The sequence below is a fragment of the Glycine soja genome, chromosome 13, assembly GCF_004193775.1.
Source record: "Glycine soja cultivar W05 chromosome 13, ASM419377v2, whole genome shotgun sequence".
NCBI classification, from domain to species: domain Eukaryota; kingdom Viridiplantae; phylum Streptophyta; class Magnoliopsida; order Fabales; family Fabaceae; genus Glycine; species Glycine soja.
The window spans coordinates 5,573,121-5,596,607 of NC_041014.1; the positions used below are offsets into that span (position 1 = coordinate 5,573,121).

The following is a 23,487-nucleotide window of genomic DNA, read 5'->3' on the forward strand; positions in this document are numbered from 1 at the left end:
CATTCTTCAGAAGATAGCTGTCTATCAGCTGACTCGATTTCCAGCTTATTTATTTCCTCCTCTAAGTCCTGGACCTTCTTAAAGGTTCCTCCAAAGTGCTCCTTGTGCCACAACTTCAGCTTCTGTTTAAGATGTTTAATTTTTTCTTTGAGAACAAATCCTCCCCAACCCCTAGTCGATACCTGTGACCAGCAGCTAGTAACCGCATCCCTGAATGATTTCTCCTGGAGCCAGCAATCAAAAATTCGAAACGGTTTAGGCCCCCAATCCACATTCTTAGAAATGAGTAGAATGGGGCAATGATCTGAAAAATTCCTGTTTAGAATGAATTGTGAGCTTGAAGGCCATTTGTTAAGCCACTCAGCTGTAACTAATGCTCTGTCCAATCTGCTTTTTGCGGCCCCATTTGGTCTAAACCAAGTGAATTTTCTCCCCACACATGTTGGCTCTTCTAATTCAAGATCCGCGATCCATTCATTAAATTCAATCATGTGTCTATCATCCACCCCTCGTTGGGATAAACCCATTCTTTCTGATGTATTTCTAATGCTATTGAAATCACCCATGAGGCACCAAAGTCCATATGGATTCATGCTCTTAAGCTGTTTGAGAGAATCCCACAGTTCTCTCCTGTGCTGAGCATCACAAGGGGCGTAAATATTGATTATATGCACCTTTTGCGCCTCATTCTTCCATACACCTTCCAGTAAAATGAAGCCCCTACCTGAAACTTTTCTTTCCACTTTGAATCGATTCCCATTCCATAAGCATAATAGCCCTCCTGCAGTATTTATTGAAGGCTGCATTTCCCAGCACACATCCGCCTCTCCCCATATAGCTTGACACATGGAATTATCAATTTTCACCTTCTTTGTTTCCTGAAGGCATAGTATGTCAGCATTGTGCTTCCTCACCATCCTCCTAATTGCACTCCACTTGACCCCCCTCTCTAATCCTCTTACATTGTATGATAGGATGTTCATGAGGTAACACTCCTATTGCCCAGCTTCTCGGCTTCCTTGCTATCTCTGCTTTCCATGTCACAGATTCTTGCAATAATACTGTCATGTCCTATATTAGTTGACACCCCCAGCTCCTGAGCCATTTCCCATTGCTGTTTAGCTTGCTGAAAGTGCTCTGTAATGTCTTCCTTGTTCTCTGCTTGCTAGTTCACTTCATAGTCTGTATGTGTGTCGGAATGAGGTGCTTCATGACCAGTGGTGGGTCTGAGGTTTATCACAGGAGTTATTTCACGTTGCTGCTGGATCCAAGCCTCCGTACCTGCCTCCATTAGATTCGCGCATGTGTTGGACAAGCCTTTTTTCTTTTTGCACCATGTTCCTTGTGAATACACCTTAAGTGTTCCAGGGGATTTAATTTTTTTATGATATGGGCTTTGGCTGGACAAGGGTGTTAGTAAAGGGGGGGTGTGACTATGAAGGTCCATATTCAGTGGCCCATAGTCTATTTCACAAGGTTGTGTGACCAGGTTGGGGCTTTTAAAATATGAATCTTTTTCACAAAAGGCAGAGGCCTGCAGGACACGTGGTCTCACACAATGCCAGCTGTTTACCATCATCTCCAATGGTCATATTGGGTTGTTGAATTTGCTGAAGATTATCCTTAGCCATCTGGAAATCATCTCCTAACACCACATGCTTCTCCCTACCTTCTGCGCTATACCCTTTCTTCACTATAGAACTTTCCTCATTCATGCAAGTTATTTCTGCCCTACACAATGAAAGTGTGTCAACTACATTCCCATTTGGGGCTTTCATTAATGGCATAGTTGCTTGGTTAACCGTGCCACTGGTCGTCGCACGTGGGTTATTACCCACTGGTTTGGACCCAATGGTTGAAGCAAAAGGTACAGGGACGTCGGATGGTTTCCCGGAATCGGAGCTCGGCATCACCGTAGTGGTACCTTCATGTTCTTTCGGCGAGCTGTTTGGCCCCTCTGTCCGGGGACTTATTGCGGCGTGAATATCATCCCTGGCGTCGTCAGAGGAAATAATCTCGTCGTCGGAGAATCCAATGCTGCCGCGAGCTTGGCAATCTCCTGGTGTCGTTCGTCATCTCTTCCACTATCTCAACAGGGAACACCTCATCGCCGATATGAAGATTCACCTTGTGGTGAAGAATCGGTTTCCATGAGGTCCGAACTAATACCCGCGCCCTATCCAAACGACGCAACTCCTCTACGTCGTCATCTACCTCCACCAGGTCCCTAATCGCAGCGACGACCTTGCGGATATGTTCCATGTCCCATGCCGCTAACGGAATACCCCAACATAGGAGCCAAACCAGTCTATAACCCATTCTGATTCCTGGATTCCATTTCTCCAAAGCATAAAACAGCGTCGTCCTGTGTGTGTTTTCTTCGTTAGCTAGGTCCTCTGCCCTATTGTCGGTGAGGCCGAGGAGCAGTATAGCATCATCACCGAGGTACTTAGGTGCTATATCGCCGCCAATCTCCCATGTTATTTCTTCCTCAGCTTTGTCGAAACTTGTCATTTTCTTCACACGACCCACCCATGCATCCGAGAACCATGATTTGGTCATTGTCGTGATGTCTAGATAGATTGATGACTATGACCCGTTGGCACCGACCTCAAGCAAGGATTGCTTTGGCCCTGATTTTGCCATGTTTGAGCGCAAAGCTTGGGCGTATGTCATCGATGCTCTCCTGTGCTGCCCCTGTCTTTGAGTGGAAGCTACCATTCCTTGCCTACGCGCAGTCGTCCGGGTACCATGCTCCCAACTTCTATGAGCATGATTTCTCCTCCCCCTTTCATACCTTGGGGTGTTCACGTACAGTTTCAGGCCTCCTATTATGAGGTTATCTAACTGTCTTTCCAAAGCACGGACGTCTGAAACCCCTCTAAACCTCACAAATCCAAACCTCTTTCCAGCTCTGTTCTGTTGCTTGGAGATGAAGATCTCTCGGACGTCTCCCCACCTTTTGAACTGTACCCACAGGTTGTTCTCCGTTACATCATCAAGAAACCTCGTGAAGTAGAAGGTTGATATGTCTGCTCTCTTTCGCCAATTGCCACGTGAGCGTCTGGGTTGTCCGTTTTGGTTGCTGTCGGCATGGCTATGCCGGGGATCCTTTCTAAGCCTCGCTTCCCGCCTCATTCCTAGACCTGACTCTCACCCACTGGTTATCTCTCTCACTCTCTCTCTCGATCTCTCTCTCGGTGTCTCTCTCACTCATTCCTAGCCTCGCGCTACTTGAAACCCATCTCCTCACTATGTTAACCTTAGTTATTACTGCCTTTCTTCTTTGCATTATACTTGCCTTTCCTCTTTATTGTCTGTGTCTATCCCTAACTCTCCAGGTGAAGCATTATCACATCTATAGTGGAGGCAAGTAATGATTGATGAGATGTATGCACTCCAAACCAATGGTACTTGGGATTTGGTCTCTGTTCCTTTTGGAAATCCGTAGTTGGCTGTTGCTGGTTATACACCCTTAAGGTTGGCCATGATGGTAAAATAGATCTTTTCAAAGCTCGTTTGGTGTTGAAAGGATACACACATGTGTATGGACAAGACTACACTAATACTTTCTCCCTAGTTGCCAAAATGGCGTCAGTTAGACTGCTTTTCTCTATGGCTACCTTTTGCCATTGGCCCCTCTTCCAACTTGACATTAAGAATGTTTTCCTACATGGTGATCTTGATGAAGAAGTTTACATGGAGCAACCATCAGGTTCGTTGCTTAGGGGGAATCCTCCACTATGGTTTATCGGCTTCACATGTGATATGAACCCTCATGGCACAAGGGCTGACTTAGGATCGTCTAGGATTAAACCTTGATGGAAAATGCGGAAATTGATTAAGGAAAGGATGGAAAATAAGGTGGTTAATTTCGTGGGTCTTAATAAGGTGGTTCTTGGCATAAAATGGATGAATGAGATGGTAAAATGTAGGTTAAGTGGTGGCTGGACAGAAATATAGAAATGGAAATAACTGAAGCTACAGGGCTCCAAATGAGGTGATTCCAAAACGAGGTGAAAGGTCTCGTTTTGAAAGTCAATTTAGGCTCAAGAATCACTTAATTTGAGTGCGTAAAATGGGAGTTATGGCCACGAGATAATTCTGGGCAGAGGTGGATTTTCTGGAATTGTGGTTTGAAAGAACAAGGGTGAAGATGAAAGGAAGGAAAGAATCACTCTTTCCAGCGAGGGCAACACACAAAGGTTGTGAAAGTCCTTTGTTACAGCCAGGGTGTTCTTGAATCACTCAAGAATTTAGGAGAATCACTCTCACTAAGATAAAAGAGATAAATTCTAATTTTCTGAATAAAACTCAACTTGTGTTTATTGATAAAATGGTTCAGCTTATATAGAAGCTTTACAGCAGATTTTAGTAATGACCCACTAACCTAGAATTAAAATAACTTAATGCCATTAACCTAGGGAATTAAAAAAAAACTTAATGGCTGAGTGTAACTGAAATTGTGGCAACCAAAAGTCACCCCCAACAGCCAACAAGTCAGCCACCATTGGTCTCCCAAAAGGCTGATGCCTAGGTTGCCAATTGGGCCCTTATTACAACTTGAACTAAACCTACTAAAGCCCTTTTAGTTGATTAAACCAAAACATATTTTTGGTCAGCCAACTTTACAAGGATTGGGCCATTATTTAGACAAACTAAACACTCTAAAATTGAGACAAAGTGGTGCCATTTAGTCCTCCTCCATTTGGGCCATGATACAACTCAACCTTGGACTTTTCTTCTTGAAACTTGGGCTTGTATTCAAATAGTATGGACAGCACTTGTTGAAGAGCTTCCTTGGCTTTCCTTGCTCTAGCCCTTGTCATAGGCCCTCCAAGTCCTTCAAGTGGATCCTTGCCCTTGCTCTTGGTCATGTCCTCATCAACATGTCCCTATATGAACTTGAACAGTCCCCTCAAGCTTGGTTTGGCCAATTCTGTACGGTTGGCATGATACGTAGTGAAGCCGACCATTTTGTCTTCTATTGCCATTCACCCTAGGGATGCATCTATCTCATTGTCTACATTGATGACATTGTCATTACAGGAAGTGATCAACATGACATTACTAGCTTAAAACAATACCTCTCACGCCAGTTTGAGACCAAAGACCTTGGTAAACTTAGGTACTTACTAGGGATTGAAGTTGCTCAATCCAAGGACGGTTTAGTTATCTCCCAGAGAAAGTATGCTCTTGACATCTTGGAAGAAACTGACCTACTAAATGTTAAGGCAGTTGAACTACCTCTCAGTCACTTGTCCAGACATTGCCTTTGCAGTAAGTGTGGCAAGCCAATTCTTGAACTCTCCTTGTCAGGATTTTCGGGATGCAGTTATTCAGATCCTAAAGTACATTAAGAGTACTCTAGGCAAAGGCCTCATTTATGAATATAGGTGACATGCACGAGTGGTTGGCTACTCAGATGCTGACAGGGCTGGCTCACCCATTGATAGGCGATCCACATCTGGGTATTGTGTGCTGATGGGAGGAAACTTGGCATTTTTGGAAAATTAAGAAGCAGAGTGTTGTAGCAAAATCAAGTGCCGAAGTAGAATACAGGGCCATGGCATTGGTAACTTGTGAACTCATGGCTGAAACAGCTTCTCAGGGAGCTCAAGTTTGAAGAGACTAAACAGATGACTCTTATATGTGACAATCAAGCAGCCTTGCACATTGCATCCAATCCAGTCTTTTTCATGAGAGGACCAAACATAGAGGTTGATTGCCATTCATTCTGAGAGAAGATTGAGTCAGGGGACATTACCACAAGCTTTGTCAACTCTAGTGACCAATTAGCTGATGTCTTCACCAAGTCTCTAAGGGGACTAGAATTGGTTTCATTTGTAACAAGATGGGCACATATAACTTATATTCTCTCGCTTGAAGGGGAATGTTGAGAATAAAATATTCTGCATTCATTGTATTATCCCAATTTTGAGGAAAATCAGGAAACTGAATATCCTCTCCATTTTTATGTGTAATCAATTCAATTTGCCTATATAAAGAATCAGCTGTTTTGTATTTCAGATACACGGTTTCAGTCAAATGCCTCTGTTCTAACTTAGACAGTTATTATGTGTGTGAATATGGTCGGAGTAGTTTAAAATTATAATGGTGATATTTGATACAAACTCAAGACATTGAAATATTAATAAACCTAGTATAACTCCTTCCATCTGTTCATTATAGCTCCATAATTTTGGTTTGCTAATCATTCAAATTCTCAGAAACTATATACTTTTGGATGGTGCATACAGATCTTATGCTTTAACTCCTGTTTACGAAGCTGCTACAAGGCCCATTGAAGAAGCTACTCAAGCCAACTCAGTAAAAGCTGAAACAGATGAGAGTGATAGTAAAGAAGTAATCCTTCCTGGAGTGGATCTTATTTATGACGGTTCTGAGTTGCATCCATTTGATATAGGTGCCTGCCTCCAGGCACGGCAACCTATTTCCTTAATAGCAGAGGCAGCAGCTGCCTCAGCATCTTTAGCAATCAAATAGTTCTACAGTTAATGTAGATTACACTACTTCGAAGTGCATGAATGGTAATGCTAGCGAGTGATGTGCCAATGTTATTGCTACTGTTTGGTTTGTTACCATCTTCGAGATTTTTCGTTGCCCTTATTGTTGGGCTCTGAAGGTAAGTTTCACATTTTTCCTGTTGTAACGCTGTTTTAGTTGTTAAAAACTACTTTCAATGCTCAACCTTGTCGTAGTACCAGCAGCAGCCTTAAGTCTTTGAAACGAGGATGTATTAAAATGATGCCCCAACAGATTTGCGGAAGTTGCGAAGATAATTTCTTTCTAAGGAATTCCTTTCTATTTGCTCTGCATTTTCTACATTTTGATCCTAACCATTTAATTGTTTGTGTTAGTTTCCTGCTTTTAAATTGGATTGCATTTGTTTTGGGTTTTGCTAGATCAAGAAATTCACGTCAGTTAGAGCCAAGGACAGAAGAACTGTGTAATCATTGTTAATCAAGTCCATAGATGTACAACAAGATTCTTTTTACATGCTTGCGGCAAAACGGACATTGAGCCACCCTAATTCATATTGGAGAAAAATAGGCAGAATGACATATTTGATCATTATTTTATTTTTTTGGTTTCCTTTGATTCTTTATCTTTTAAAAAATTCAGTTTGGTCTTTAATCTTTTTTTTTCAGTTTAGTCATTTATCTTTTAAAAAGTCTATTTTGGTTATTTATCTTATGATCTTTTGGTTCATTTAAGATTGACGTCGTTGGTCGTTAATCATTTAAGAATGAACTTTTTTTTTAGTTTGTTTATTTATCTTATGATCTTTTGGTTCATTTAAGATTGACGTCGTTGGTCGTTAATCATTTAAGAATGAACTTTTTTTTAAAAATGAAGTGGAAGGAAAGGGAAGAAAACTAAACTAAAATTTATTTTTAAATGATTAACGACTTCAATCTTAGATAGATTAAAGGATCAGATTGAACAGAAAAATAAGATAAATGATCAAACTGAAAAAAAAAAAAAGATAAAAGACTAAATAATTTTTCTTAAAAGATAAAAGACTAAATTGAAAAAAAAAAGAATATAAATGATGAAATTGAACTTTTTAAAGGATAAAAGATGAAAAAAAGAGATAAAAGAAGAAATTAAACTTTTTAAAAGATAAAAAATTTAACTGAAAAAAAGACACAATCAACCTAGGAAAATATGATCCCATGAGACATCATGTTGTTCAATTTTTTAAAATGTGAATTCAGTGTTTTTTACTTTAATTGCTCCCTCATTTATTACCATTTTGCATGTGAGTGTAGTAAATTCCATATTTTAATTTAGGAAAAATAATGAGCACAACTTATGCTTCCCCTGACCGAGAACGTCAAAGATTAAAATTAAAATGGCCAGCCGAGTGTTAGAGATTCTTTTATTTTCCAAGACGTTTTGTATTGGTCATTTTTCAAATTAAAAAAATGAGGTTAGTCGCCCAATGTTTATAGTTTCTGATTACTTTTGAGACTACCTAGATTGATACTAGATTGTTTTGTAGAGTGTATGCATATAATTCACTAATTAGAATTAGAAAACCTACTAAAAGAAAGAACAATACAATGCATGGTCATTCAATAAATAATAATACAAATATAATGTGTTGTTTCGTGAAATAATTAGCCGGATTGATTGACTAATCTTGTTCCAACACGATCCCAAAACTATCAAGTGATTTGGTACTGAGGGGAATTTGCTTCTAAGAGATGGGTTTCCAAGTTCCATCAATAAATACTTGCTGGAGGTGAAAATATGAAGAAAGAGAATGACATTTGCAAAAAAAGAAAAAAAGGAAAAAGAAAGAAGTAAAGAAAAAACAGTAAATAAATGTGATAATCATAAATTGCAAGGTAAAATGAGTTTGAGTTTGAATTGGATTGATTGTGTTGTTCACAATTAAGTCAAGGCCTGTTTATTCTAGTGATTGCATTCGGCTAATTTGTGTTAGTTCAACTAATTGTTATATACTAATCTTCTAGTAACAGCTGATAATTGCTCCTCTTGAAATCAAAGCATGTTCTCCGTCTTCTGAAATCCATTAAATTTGTGTTATGAATTTTAAACAAGTGGTAAACGGTTCCTATTTTTAAGGAGCATTCCTTTTTAATTATTTTTAACTGTCGTTTCTTTAAATTAAAAAAAGCTTTTAGAATCATGCACAACGCCTTATCCTCATTGAATCAACTTAAAACACTTTGCTTGTCTTCAATAATAAAAATACAAAATAACCACTTTGCTTGTCCTCAATAATAAAAATGCAATTTCACTTGCACCTATGCTGTCGTTATTAGTTTTTTTTTTCCATTTTATTATCAAAATTAATAAATCTAAAACTAGAAAACAGAGCATAAAAATTTTCCATTTTTAAACATTAATATTATCATTTATCAATGCTTTACATGGAGGTTGAGATAACAAATGACTCAAATTATTCCATCTTTAAATGTTTAAACTAGGCTTAAAGCAACTTGGATCCTGTCTTTTGGGATTAAAAATGAACTTGAAAATTTAAATGAGTGAATCAGTGTGTATATAATACATTCCTATTTCTCATAAATATTGAAAGTCCAAATTGTTAAAAAGGATTTAACAATATATATGACAAGTCTGCAGTATAGTATTTTAACTAGCATCTTGCATCGTACATATAAAGAATAAAAACAAGAGTAGTGTCAATAGTGCAATATATACATTTTTAATGCCTCATACTTTTCCAATTTAGACAAAGATTCCCCCATACATTTTTTTTATGTATCCCTTATCAACGTTATACCAAAAAGATATTAGCATTTTTTATGTTATGAACGTAGAAGTCGACTGAAGATGAAGGCACGGCGCGGGGATGACCAAGTCGACTGAAGAAGTTGCCCAAGCATTGGGACGACTATCAGCTGGGCTGAGAAGGCACAAGTGGGGAAATATTCATAATAGCTTTAGGCGGGAAGGGTGGTTATTAGAGTTGTAAGCATTAGTAGTTAGTTAGGGCACAACAGCTAACTAACCACTTACGGTTATGCTTGGTTGCCAGGAGCATATAAATAGCTTGTAAGCTTCGAATAACAAACAACAAGAATCCAGAAGCTTCTTCTTCCTCGTGAAATTCTCTCAAGTTCTCCCTTGCATTCTTCCTCTTCCTCGAGTTCTTCTTCTTCCTCTTTTGAACTTCTCATCGTTTTTCCCTCGATTTCACGGCATTCACGAGGAGGTTACCTTGGCCTCGAAAGCTTGGTATCGTTGGTGCTTTCATTGATTCTGCGCACCCCTTGTTTGAGCATGGCGGAAGGCACGAGATCGAAAGTTCTATCATCGGAAAAAATGGAAGAGTTATTCGCGAAATTTGCAGCTTCGTTCGAAGCAAAGATGGAGGACCTTTCAGAACGAATGTCACACCTCAAGGCAAATCGGCGCACTCCGCAACCAATACAACCAGAAACGACACCGTTCTCGGGATCAGGAATGCACACAACACCGCACCGGATGAAGCTTAATGTTCCAAGGTTCGACGGTTCCGATGCCATAGGCTGGATCTTCAAGATCACGCAGTTCTTTGAGTATCATACAACACCAGATCACGAGAGATTAACGATCGCGTCGTTTTACATGGAAGGACAAGCTTTGGCATGGTTTCAATGGATGCATCGAAACGACCAATTATCGTCCTGGCCAGCTTTCCTTCATGCTCTTCACTCGCGATTTGCGTCGGCAACGTACGAAGATCCAACTGGTTTGTTATGCAAACTGCAGCAACGAACGACGGTAAACAACTATCTCTTTGAGTTTGAAGCTTTAGCAAATAGAATCATAGGTTTGCCTTCTTCAATTGCCTTGAGTTGCTTCATTTCGAGACTAAATCCGGCGATACGCCGTGAGGTCCAAGTTCTGCAACCTTCGTTGAGTCAAGCTGTAACATATGCTAGATTGCAAGAAGAAAAGCAGAACGATGCACGGAGGACATTTTGACCTTCATCAGTTAAAGGAGCTACCCCAAGCTCTCGGCCACCGCTATTACCCACTCCATCAACCAATCCCCCACTGTTACCAACGCCTGCACGAACGACATCTTCCAGCATTCGGTTCAAGAGACTCACGCTTGAAGAATTGGCCATGAGGAGAGAAAAGGGATTATGCTTTCAGTGTGATGAGAAGTACTCACGAGGACATAAGTGTTCCTCTTCACTTTTCCTGTTAATAGTTGAGGATGACAATGGGGCTTCAGAGTTGAATGGGCAGAACCTCTCTCTCTTTCAGAAATCGTTCCCGATCCACCACCGGCGCAGTTAAGCCTCAATGCCTTGTCTGGTCAGGTAGTCCCAGAAACTCTAAGGATGCAAGGTTACATTAGAGGACTGCCAGTGAGTATTTTGATAGATGGCGGTAGTACGCACAATTTCGTGCATCACAGGGTAGTTATGACGCTAGGATTGACCCCGACTATGATGTCACCATTGAGAGTCATAGTGGGTAATGCCGACGAGCTGCAGTGTCAACAGACTTGTCCAAATGTAGAGGTAACTATTCAACAACATGCCTTTGTTATAGACTTTCATGTTTTACCTATATGTGGTGCTGATTTGGTGTTGGGAGTTCAATGGCTGAAAACATTGGGGCCGGTGTTAACTGATTATACTACATTAATGATGAAATTTATCGCCGCCGGCCAACTGGTGGAGTTACATGGCGACCATGAACAGGCATTGGAATCCATCTCCTCATCCTAGTTACGTCGAATGATACACACAGATGGAGCAAGCACGTTGTTCCACATTCAACTGGAGCCACACTTGCCAACGCCGGAGGAAATTACCCCGATACCACAAGAAATCGAGGACTTAATTGGACGTTACTCTCAACTATTCTAGCCATTTGTAGATCTTCCACCCTCAAGAACCATTGATCATGCCATCAACATTATACCCAATGCAGCTCCTGTGAATGTGAGACCGTATAGGTATCCTCACGTTCCATGTTGGAGAAAGGATTCATACGGCCCAGTGCTAGCCCATTTTCTTCCCCAGTTCTGTTGGTGAAGAAGAAGGATGGATCGTGGAGATTTTGTGTCGACTACAGGGCGCTTAACGCGATCACGGTACGTGATCGATTCTCCATTCCAACGGTGGATGAGCTATTAGACGAACTGGGTGGAGCTCGATGGTTCTCCAAGTTGGATTTGATGCAGGGATATCATCAAATTCTGATGAAGGAAGGAGACATCAACAAAACCGCATTCCGAACGCATCAAGGGCATTACGAGTTTAGAGTGATGCCTTTTGGACTGTGTAACGCTCCATCTACATTCCAGGTGATGAGAATCCTGAAACTGGCCAAATACAGGCTAAAGGCCCAAGTGGAGAAGGACGAAGGCCCAAGTGGAGAAGGATAAAGCCCCCGAGTGAAGAAGGATAAAGCCCCCGAGTGGAGAAGGATGAAGGCCCAGAGGCTGAGACACTATCAAGACTATTAATTGTTGCTGAAGGCCCAAACTAATTTGAAGGCCCAAGTTAAATATGTTTTTTAGTTATAATTTTTATTTATTGTAATTTTGGCCTAAACTGTTTAGAAGACCCATGTCTATTTTTATCTTTTTGTTCAGATACACTATAAGTATTGGTTTTTGTTTTGAATAAAAAAGACTTTTGGCATTTGATAAAATTTGGTGAGAGTTTCTCTCTGGGTTCCTTGTTGAACCAATCTCAGACTTATCAAGGTAATCCTTGTGGCGTCTACCCTGACTTATCTTCCTTCACCGGAAGTGGCGTCTACCCTGACTTATCTTCCTTTACCGGAAGTGGCGTCATCCAAATCTCCGTAGCCTGTATCAAACGATCTGCCCCGTAAGGTTCACATCAAGTTAGCTTCATCCGGTGATGCTTTTTGGGATGCCTCGATCGGTAATTTTTCTTGGCCGATGTCGAATAGGATTATTTTCGATCAATGTTTGTAATGGAGTCTTTTTGCTGTTGAGGTCGGTTATATTTTTCTTTGCCTATTCAATTACCGCAGTCCAATATCATCCGAAATGCAACATCGGTTGAGTTTGCACAAAATACCATAGGCGACCATGACGGAAAACTTTTTGAGCGACAATGAATAAGAAAACTTCCACGATGGTACAAAAAATATTATTGGCCGGCGTTGGTGAAAAATACAAACATTGCACAATGCCGGCCGAGAAACAAACATTCTTGTGCCATGATTTCCGGTGAGGTCTATCCACAAATATCAGTCGGGTGTAGTTTACGATCGATGTCGGCTATTGTTTTTCTGTTCAATCCCTGAATAATTTTTGGATGATATCGATTAGGAAATGTTCGGTTGGCTTCATTCGGTGATGCTTTTTGGGATACTTCGACCGGTAATCTTTCTTTGGCCAATGTCGGCAAGAATTTTTTTCGATCCAAGTTTGTCGAGGATTTTATTTTGGAGCTAAGGTCGGCTATATTTTTCTTTGCCTATTCTATTAGCGCAGGCCAAGGTCGGCCGAAAAACAACGTCGGTTGAGTTCGAACGAAATACCACAGGCGACCTCGATGGTAAACCAATTAAGCGACATCAACCAAGAAAACTTCCTTGATCGTACTAAACATATTATTGGCCAGCAATGGTGAAAAATAAAAAACAATTGCACAATGTCGGCCGAAAAACAAACATTTTTGTGCCAAGATTTCTGGTAAGGCTTGTCCACAAATATCAGTCGAGTCTAGTTTACGACCGTTGTGGGCTATTCTTTTTCTGTTCAATCCCTGAATAAGTTTTGGATGATGTCGATTAGGAAATGTTCGGTTGGCTTCATTCGGTGATGCTTTTTGGGATACCTCGACCGATAATCTTTCTTGGCCGACGTCAGATAGGGTTTTTTTCAATCAATGTTTGTGAAGGATTTTTTTTGCTGCCGAGATCGGTTATATTTTTCTTTGCCTATTCATTTACCGCAACCCAATATCACCCAAATCGCAAAGTCGGTTGAGTTTGCATGAAATACCATAGGAAACCTTGACGGTCAACTTTTTTTGAGCGACAATGAATAAGAAAACTTCTTCGATGGTACGGAAAATATTATTGGCCGGCGTTAATGGAAAATAAAAACATTGCACAATGTCGGCCGAAAAACAAACATTCTTCTGCCAGGATTTCCGGTGAGGTCTGTCCACAAATATCAGTCGGGTGTAGTTTACGACTGTTTTGGGCTATTGCTTTTCTGTTCAATCCCTGAATAATTTTCGGATGATGTCGATAAGGAAATGTTCGATTGGCTTCATCCGGTGATTCTTTTTGGGATACAGCGACTGGTAATCTTTCTAGGCCAATGTCGGCTAGAATTGTTTTTTATCCCACGAAATACCACAGGCGACCTCGATGGTAAACCTATTATTGATCGAAATCAACAAGGAAAATTTGGTTGATCGTACTAAAATAATTATTGCCCGGCGTTGGTGAAAAATAAAAAAAATTGCACAATGTCGGCAAAAAAAATAAATTATTGTGCCAAGCTTTCCGGTAAGGCTTGTCCACAAAAATCAGTCCGGTCTAGTTTACGACCAATGCGGGCTATTGTTTTCTGTGCAATCCCTGAATAATTTTTGGATCATGTCGATTAGGAACTGTTCGGTTGGCTTCATCCGGTGATGCTTTTTGGTATGCCTCGACTGGTAATCTTTCTTGGCCGATGTCGCATAGGATTATTTTCGATCAATGTTTGTAATGGAGTCTTTTCTCTGTTGAGGTGGTTATATTTTTCTTTGCCTATTCAATTACCGCAGTCCAATGTCACCCGAAATGAACGTTGGTTGAGTGTGCACGAAATACCATAGGCGACCTTGACGGAAAACTTTTTGAGCGACAATGAATAAGAAAACATCCTCAATGGTACGAAAATAATTATTGGCCGGCGTTGATGGAAAATAAAAACATTGCACAATGTCGGCCGAAAAACAAACATTCTTCTGCCAGAATTTTCGGTGAGGTCAGTCCACAAATATCAGTCGGGTGTAGTTACGACCGTTTTGGGCTATTGCTTTTCTGTTCAATCCCTCAATAATTTTCGGATGATGTCGATAAGGAAATGTTCGATTGGCTTCATCCGGTGATTCTTTTTGGGATACAGCTACCGGTAATCTTTCTTGGCCGATGTCGACTAGAATTGTTTTTTATCCAAGTTTGTCGAGGGATTTTTTTTTGCTGCCAAGGTCGGCTATATTTTTCTTTGCCTCTTCTACTAGCGCAGGCCAATGTCGACCGAAACACAACGGCGATTGAGTTCCCACGAAATACCACAGGCGACCTCGATGGTAAACCTATTATTGAGCGAAATCAACAAGGAAAATTTGCTTGATCGTACTGAAGCAATTATTCCCCGGCGTTGGGGAAAAATAAAAAAAAAATTCCGCAATGTCGGCAAAAAAAAAAATTCTTGTGCCAAGCTTTCCGGTAAGGCTTGTCACCAAAAATCAGTCCGGTGAAGTTTACGACCGATGCGGGCTATTGTTTTATGTGCAATCCCATAATAATTTTTGGATGATGTCGACTAGGAACTGTTTTGTTGGTTCATCCGGTGATTCTTTTTGGTATGCCTCGACTGGTAATCTTTCTTGGCCGATGTCGCATAGGATTATTTTCGATCAAGGTTTCTAATGGAGTCTTTTCTCTGTTGAGGTCGGTTATATTTGTCTTTGCCTATTCAATTACCGCAGTCCAATGTCACCCGAAATGAACGTCGGTTGAGTGTGCACGAAATACCATAGGCGACCTTGACGGAAGACTTTTAGAGCGACAATGAATAAGAAAACATCCTCGATGGTACGAAAAATATTATTGGCCGGTGTTGATGGAAAATAAAAACATTGCACAATGTCGACCGAAAAACAAACATTCTTCTGCCAGGATTTCCGGTAAGGTCTGTCCACAAATATCAGTCGGGTGTAGTTTACGACCGTTTTGGGCTATTGCTTTTCTGTTCAATCCCTGAATAATTTTCGGATGATGTCGATAAGGAAATGTTCGATTGGCTTCATCCGGTGATTCTTTTTGGGATACAGCGCTCGATAATCTTTCTTGGCCGATGTCGGCTAGAATTGATTTTTATCCAAGTTTTTCGAGGGATTTTTTTTTTGGCTGCCAAGGTCGGCTATATTTTCCTTTGCCTCTTTTACCAGGGCAGGCCAATGTCGACCGAAACACAACGGCGGTTGAGTTCCCACGAAATACCAAAGGCGACCTCGATCGTAAACCTATTATTGAGCGAAATCAACAAGGAAAATTTGCTTGATCGTACTAAAGCAATTATTGCCCGGCGTTGGTGAAAAATAAAATAAAAAATTGCACAATGTCGGCAAAAAAAAAAAATTTTGTGTCAAGCTTTCCGGTAAGGCTTGTCCACAAAAATCAGTCTGGTCTAGTTTACGACCGATGCGGGCTATTGTTTTTTGTGCAATCCCTGAATAATTTTTGGATGATGTCGACTAGGAACTGTTCGGTTGACTTCATCCGGTGATGCTTTTTGGTGATGAGAATCCTGAAATTTGCCAAATACATGCTAAAGGCCCAAGTGGAGAAGGGCAAAGGCCTAAGTGGAGAAGGATAAAGCCCCCGAGTGGAGAAGGATGAAGGCCCAGAGGCAGAGACACTATCAAGACTATTAATTGTTTCTGAAGGCCCAGATTAATTTGAAGGCCCAAGTTAAATATGTTTTTTAGTTATAATTTTTATTTATTGTAATTTTGGCCCAAACTATTTAGAAGGCCCATGTCTATTTTTAACTTTTAGTTCAGATACACTATAAGTATTGGTCCACAAATTTTTTTTTTTTTTTGCAGAAAATCGTGTACCAAATCCACTTATCTAGATTCTCCTTTGAATTCTGAGCGTTTTGATATATAGTGAGAACCGTAGCAAAAGTTATGAGCATTTGAAGTTTACTTGTCATATCTGTTATCTTATCTGTTATCCTATCTGTTATCTTATTTGTTATCATATTTGTTATCCAAATTAAATCTAATTTGTTATCCAAATATGATCTATTATCCAAATCAAATCAAATCAAAAAAATTTTATCCAAATCAGATTTGTTATCCAAATCAAATCAAATCTAATCTGTTATCCAAATCAAATCCAATCTGCTATCCAAATCAAGTCCAAGTTGTTATCCCAAATCAAATCTATTACTCTGATAATTATATTGTCTTTCCTTTTATTTTATATTACCTTGTGTGTCTAATTCGGTCCATCTAAACTTAAGAGGGAACATGAGTGGTAAAAGGCAAGAGTGAAAACATCACACAAAAGCCTATTTTGAGAGCATCAAACACGAGTGAACTACCATCAAAGAGAGAAACACGTGAGTAGAGTGTGGTGAGGTTCTGAATTTTTTTTTTTAATTTACTGCAAAATTCTTTGTTCCTTAATTATGGCAAGAGCTGGTGACAATGGGGGTGTATATCATCAACTGGACGAATCTCAGCGCTTATTTTTGGATGCGTGGACTACACAAATGCAACGTTTGTTGAACTGTAACAAAGAAGAGCCCTACAGACGAATAGCCAAATCTTCCTCGTTTACTCTTAAACCTCTATCCCCTAAAGAAGTGTGTGATGACCAAATCAGAATGAGAGAAAAGAGAGAACAAGAGAAAGAAAATAGTGAGGCACCACAAAGGAATATGAAAAAAGAAGAGTGATACACCCGAGGAAAAGAGTGATACACATAAGAGAGAGAGTGATACACATGAGAGAAAATTTAATTATTTTGCAGAGGCGAGTGAAGTGAGGAAAGTGTTACCTGCTCATGAACCACTCAATCTACAGTATTGCAAAGACAGTAAAATTTCTACTGATAATTCTAATGAGTTTACTAGTTCTATTTCTCCTAGTGTTCAACCCTTATTGCAGGAATTTAAAAATGTCTTTCCTAAGGAGATTCCTCATGGACTGCCACCTTCAAGAGGCATAGAACATCAAGTTGATCTCCTCCCCGGAGCTTCATTGCCTAACAGGCCAACTTACAAAAGCAATCCCCAAGAGACTCAACGTAAGGATGCACATGCCAAAGTTGAGTATGTGAAAAGATTGTATGACCAAGTGAAGGTGCAAATTGCAAAGAAGAATGAAAGCTATGCCAAGCAAGCCAATAAGAAAAGGAAGGAAGTGGTACTTGAACCCGGTGATGATCATGGACATTTGAGGACAAATGTTTTCCAAGAAGGAGGGAATGATGAGAATCCTGAAATTGGCCAAATACAGGCTAAAGGCCCAAGTGGAGAAGGGCAAAGGCTCAAGTGGAGAAGGATAAAGCCCCTGAGTGGAGAAGGATGAAGGCCCAGAGGCAGAGACACTATCAAGACTATATTAATTGCTGCTGAAGGCCCAGATTAATTTGAAGGCCCAAGTTAAATATGTTTTTAGTTATAATTTTTATTTATTGTAATTTTGGCCCAAACTATTTAGAAGGCCCATCTCTATTTTTAACTTTTAGTTCAGATACACTATAAGTATTAGTTTTGTTTTAAATAAAAAAAAACTTTTGGGCAATTTCATAAAATTGGGTGAGAGTTTCTCTCTGGGTTCCTTGTTGAACCAATTATCAGACTTATCAAAGTAATCCTTGTGGCGTCTACCCTGACTTATCTTCCTTCACTGGAAGTGGCGACTACCCAGACTTATCTTCCTTCACTAGAAGTGGCGTCTACCCAGACTTATCTTCCTTCACCGGAAGTGGCGTCTACCCTGACTTATCTTCCTTCACCGGAAGTGGCGTCGTCCAAACCTTCGTAGCCTGTATCAAACGATCCGCTCCAACTCAGGTTCACATCATTTGGTATGCCTCGACTGGTAATCTTTCTTGGCCGATGTCGCATAGGATTATTTTCGATCAATGTTTGTAATGGAGGCTTTTCTCTGTTGAGGTCGGTTATATTTTTCTTTGCCTATTCAATTACCGCAGTCCAATGTCACCCGAAATGAACGTCGGTTGAGTGTGCACGAAATACCATAGGCGACCTTGACGAAAAACTTTTTGAGCGACAATGAATAAGAAAACATCCTCGATGGTACGAAAAATATTATTGGCCGGCGTTGATGGAAAATAAAAACATTGCACAATGTCGGCCGAAAAACAAACATTCTTCTGCCAGGATTTCCGGTGAGGTCTGTCCACAAATATCAGTCGGGTGTAGTTTACGACCGTTTTGGGCTATTTCTTTTCTGTTCAATCCATGAATAATTTTCGGATGATGTCGATAAGGAAATGTTCGATTGGCTTCATCCGGTGATTCTTTTTGGGATACAACTACCGGTAATCTTTCTTGGCCGATGTCGACTAGAATTGTTTTTTATCCAAGTTTGTCGAGGGAGTTTTTTTTGCTGCCAAGGTCGGCTATATTTTTCTTTGCCTCTTCTACCAGCGCAGGCCAATGTCGACAGAAACACAACGGCGGTTCAGTTCCCACGAAATACCACAGGCGACCTCAATGGTAAACCTATTATTGAGCGAAATCAACAAGGAAAATTTGTTTGATCGTACTAAAGCAATTATTGCCCGGCGTTGGTGAAAAAAAAATTGCACAATGCCGGCAAAAAAAAAATTCTTGTGCCAAGCTTTCCGGTAAGGCTTGTCCACAAAAATCAGTCCGGTCTAGTTTATGACCGATGCGGGCTATTGTTTTCCGTGCAATCCCTGAATAATTTTTGGATGATGTCGATTAGGAACTGTTCGGTTGGTTTCATACGGTGATGCTTTTTGGTATGCCTCGACTGGTAATCTTTCTTGGCCGATGTGGCATAGGATTATTTTCGATCAATGTTTGTAATGGAGTCTTTTTTCTGTTGAGGTGGTTATATTTTTCTTTGCCTATTCAATTACCGCAGTCCAATGTCACCCGAAATGAACGTCGGTTGAGTGTGCACGAAATACCATAGGCGACCTTGACGGAAAACTTTTTGAGCGACAATGAATAAGAAAACATCCTCGATGGTCTGCAAATAATTATTGGCCGGCGTTGATGGAAAATAAAAACATTGCATAATGTCGGCCGAAAAACAAACATTCTTCTGCCAGGATTTTCGGTGAGGTCAGTCCACAAATATCAGTCGGGGTGTAGTTACGACCGTTTTGGGCTATTGCTTTTCTGTTCAATCCCTCAATAATTTTCGGATGATGTCGATAAGGAAATGTTCGCTTGGCTTCATCCGGTGATTCTTTTTGGGATACAGCGACCGGTAATCTTTCTTGGCCGATGTCGGCTAGAATTGTTTTTTATCCAAGTTTGTCGAGGGATTTTTTTTTGCTGCCAAGGTCGGCTATATTTTTCTTTGCCTCTTCTACTAGCGCAGGCCAATGTCGACCGAAACACAACGGCGGTTGAGTTCCCACGAAATACCACAGGCGACCTCGATGGTAAACCTATTATTGAGCGAAATCAACAAGGAAAATTTGCTTGATCGTACTGAAGCAATTATTCCCCGGCGTTGGGGAAAAATAAAAAAAAAAATTGCGCAATGTCGGCAAAAAAAAAATTCTTGTGCCAAGCTTTCCGGTAAGGCTTGTCACCAAAAATAAGTCCGGTGAAGTTTACGACCGATGCGGGCTATTGTTTTATGTGCTATCCCATAATTATATTTGGATGATGTCGACTGGGAACTGTTTTGTTGGTTCATCCGGTGATGCTTTTTGGTATGCCTCAACTGGTAATCTTTCTTGGCCGATGTCGCATAGGATTATTTTCGATCATGGTTTCTAATGGAGTCTTTTCTCTGTTGAGGTCGGTTATATTTTTCTTTGCCTATTCAATTACCACAGTCCAATGTCACCCGAAATGAACGTCGGTTGAGTGTGCACGAAATACCATAGGCGACCTTGACGGAAAACTTTTTGAGCGACAATGAATAAGAAAACATCCTCGATGGTACGGAAAATATTATTGGCCGGCGTTGATGGAAAATAAAAACATTGCACAATGTCGGCCGAAAAACAAACATTCTTCTGCCAGGATTTCCGGTGAGGTCTGTGCACAAATATCAATCGGGTGTAGTTTACGACCGTTTTGGGCTATTGCTTTTCTGTTCAATCCCTGAATAATTTTCGGATGATATCGATAAGGAAATGTTCGATTGGCTTCATCCGGTGATTCTTTTTGGGATACAGCGACCGTTAATCTTTCTTGGCCGATGTCGGCTAGAATTGTTTTTTATCCATGTTTGTCGAGGGATTTTTTTTTGCTGCCAAGGTCGGCTATATTTTCCTTTGCCTCTTTTACCAGGGCAGGCCAATGTCGACCGAAACACAACGGCGGTTGAGTTCCAACGAAATACCAAAGGCGACCTCGATCGTAAACCTATTATTGAGCGAAATCAACAAGGAAAATTTGCTTGATCGTACTAAAACTATTATTGCCCGGCGTTGGTGAAAAATAAGAAAAAAATTGCACAATGTCGGCAAAAAAAAAAATTATAGTGCCAAGCTTTCCGGTAAGGCTTGTCCACAAAAATCAGTCCGGTCTAGTTTACGACCGATGCGGGCTATTGTTTTCTGTGCAATCCCTGAATAATTTTTGGATGATGACGACTAGGAACTGTTCGGTTGGCTTCAACCGGTGATGCTTTTTGGCATGCCTCGACTGGTAATCTTTCTTGGCCGATGCCGCATCGGATTATTTTCGATCAATGTTTGTAATGGAGTCTTTTCTTTGAAGAGGTCGATTATATTTTTCTTTGCCTATTCAATTTCCGCAGTCCAATGTCACCCGAAATGAACATCGGTTGAGTGTGCACGAAATACCATAGGCGACCTTGACGGAAGACTTTTAGAGCCACAATGAATAAGAAAACATCCTCGATGGTACGAAAAATATTATTGGCCGGCGCTGATGGAAAATAAAAAACATTGCACAATGTCGGCCGAAAAACAAACATTCTTCTGCCAGGATTTCCGGTGAGGTCTGTGCACAAATATCAGTCGGGTGTAGTTTACGACCGTTTTGGGCTATTGCTTTTCTGTTCAATCCCTGAATAATTTTCGGATGATGTCGATAAGGAAATGTTCGATTGGCTTCATCCGGTGATTCTTTTTGGGATACAGCGACCGGTAATCTTTCTTGGCCGATGTCGGCTAGAATTGTTTTTTATCCAAGTTTGTCGAGGTATTTTTTTTTTTGCTGCCAAGGTCTGCTATATTTTTCTTTGCCTCTCCTACCAGCGCAGGCCAATGTCGACCGAAACACAACGGCGGTTGAGTTCCCACGAAATACCACAGGCAACGTCGATGGTAAACCTATTATTGAGCGAAATCAACAAGGAAAATTTGCTTGATCGTACTAAAGCAATTATTGCCCGGCGTTGGTGAAAAATAAAAAAAAAAAAATTGCACAATGTCGGCAAAAAAAAAAAATTATTGTGCCAAGCTTTCCGGTAAGGCTTGTCCACAAAAATCAGTCCGGTCTAGTTTACGACCGATGCGGGCTATTGTTTTCTGTGCAATCCCTGAATAATTTTTGGATGATGACGACTAGGAACTGTTCGGTTGGCTTCAACCGGTGATGCTTTTTGGCATGCCTCGACTGGTAATCTTTCTTGGCCGATGCCGCATCGGATTATTTTCGATCAATGTTTGTAATGGAGTCTTTTCTTTGAAGAGGTCGATTATATTTTTCTTTGCCTATTCAATTTCCGCAGTCCAATGTCACCCGAAATGAACATCGGTTGAGTGTGCACAAAATACCATTGGCGACCTTGACGGAAAACTTTTTGAGCGACAATGAATAAGAAAACATCCTCGATGGTACGAAAAATATTATTGGCCAGCGCTGATGGAAAATAAAAACATTGCACAATGTCGGCCGAAAAACAAACATTCTTCTGCCAGGATTTCCGGTGAGGTCTGTGCACAAATATCAGTCGGGTGTAGTTTACGACCGTTTTGGGCTATTGCTATTCTGTTCAATCCCATAATAATTTTCGGATGATATCGATAAGGAAATGTTCGATTGGCTTCATCCGGTGATTCTTTTTGGGATACTGCCACCGGTAATCATTCTTGGCCGATGTCGGCTAGAATTGTTTTTTATCCAAGTTTGTCGAGGGATTTTTTTTTGCTGCCAAGGTCGGCTATATTTTTCTTTGCCTCTTTTACCAGCGCAGGCCAATGTCGACCGAAACACAACGGCGGTTGAGTTGCCACGAAATACCAAAGGCGACCTCGATGGTAAACCTATTATTGAGCGAAATCAACAAGGAAAATTTGCTTGATCGTACTAAAACTATTATTGCCCGGCGTTGGTGAAAAATAAGAAAAAAATTGCACAATGTCGGCAAAAAAAAAAATTATAGTGCCAAGCTTTCCGGTAAGGCTTGTCCACAAAAATCAGTCCGGTCTAGTTTACGACCGATGCGGGCTATTGTTTTCTGTGCAATCCCTGAATAATTTTTGGATGATGACGACTAGGAACTGTTCGGTTGGCTTCAACCGGTGATGCTTTTTGGCATGCCTCGACTGGTAATCTTTCTTGGCCGATGCCGCATCGGATTATTTTCGATCAATGTTTGTAATGGAGTCTTTTCTCTGATGAGGTCGATTATATTTTTCTTTGCCTATTCAATTTCCGCAGTCCAATGTCACCCGAAATGAACATCGGTTGAGTGTGCACGAAATACCATAGGCGACCTTGACGGAAGACTTTTAGAGCGACAATGAATAAGAAAACATCCTCGATGGTACGAAAAATATTATTGGCCGGCGCTGATGGAAAATAAAAAACATTGCACAATGTCGGCCGAAAAACAAACATTCTTCTGCCAGGATTTCTGGTGAGGTCTGTGCACAAATATCAGTCGGGTGTAGTTTACGACCGTTTTGGGCTATTGCTTTTCTGTTCAATCCCTGAATAATTTTCGGATGATGTCGATAAGGAAATGTTCGATTGGCTTCATCCGGTGATTCTTTTTGGGATACAGCGACCGGTAATCTTTCTTGGCCGAT

General features: G+C 40.6%; 1 protein-coding gene across 6 annotated transcripts in view; it reads left to right on the forward strand.

The window, feature by feature from the left end:
- The window catches only part of LOC114382809 (protein FAM91A1-like), a 52,480-nt gene extending 45,322 nt beyond the window's left edge, over positions 1-7,158 (forward strand). For 4 of the 6 annotated variants that reach the window (XM_028342433.1, XM_028342432.1, XM_028342435.1 and 1 more), the window contains one exon: positions 6,261-6,839. In XM_028342433.1, coding sequence (XP_028198234.1) covers positions 6,261-6,507 — 247 coding nt within the window. In that variant the 3' untranslated portion in view covers positions 6,508-6,839. Of the gene's footprint in view, positions 1-6,260; positions 6,840-6,926 lie in introns of those variants that run through there. The other 2 variants (XR_003660291.1, XM_028342434.1) reach the window with 2 other exon arrangements.
- The last annotated feature ends 16,329 nt before the right edge of the window (positions 7,159-23,487 follow it).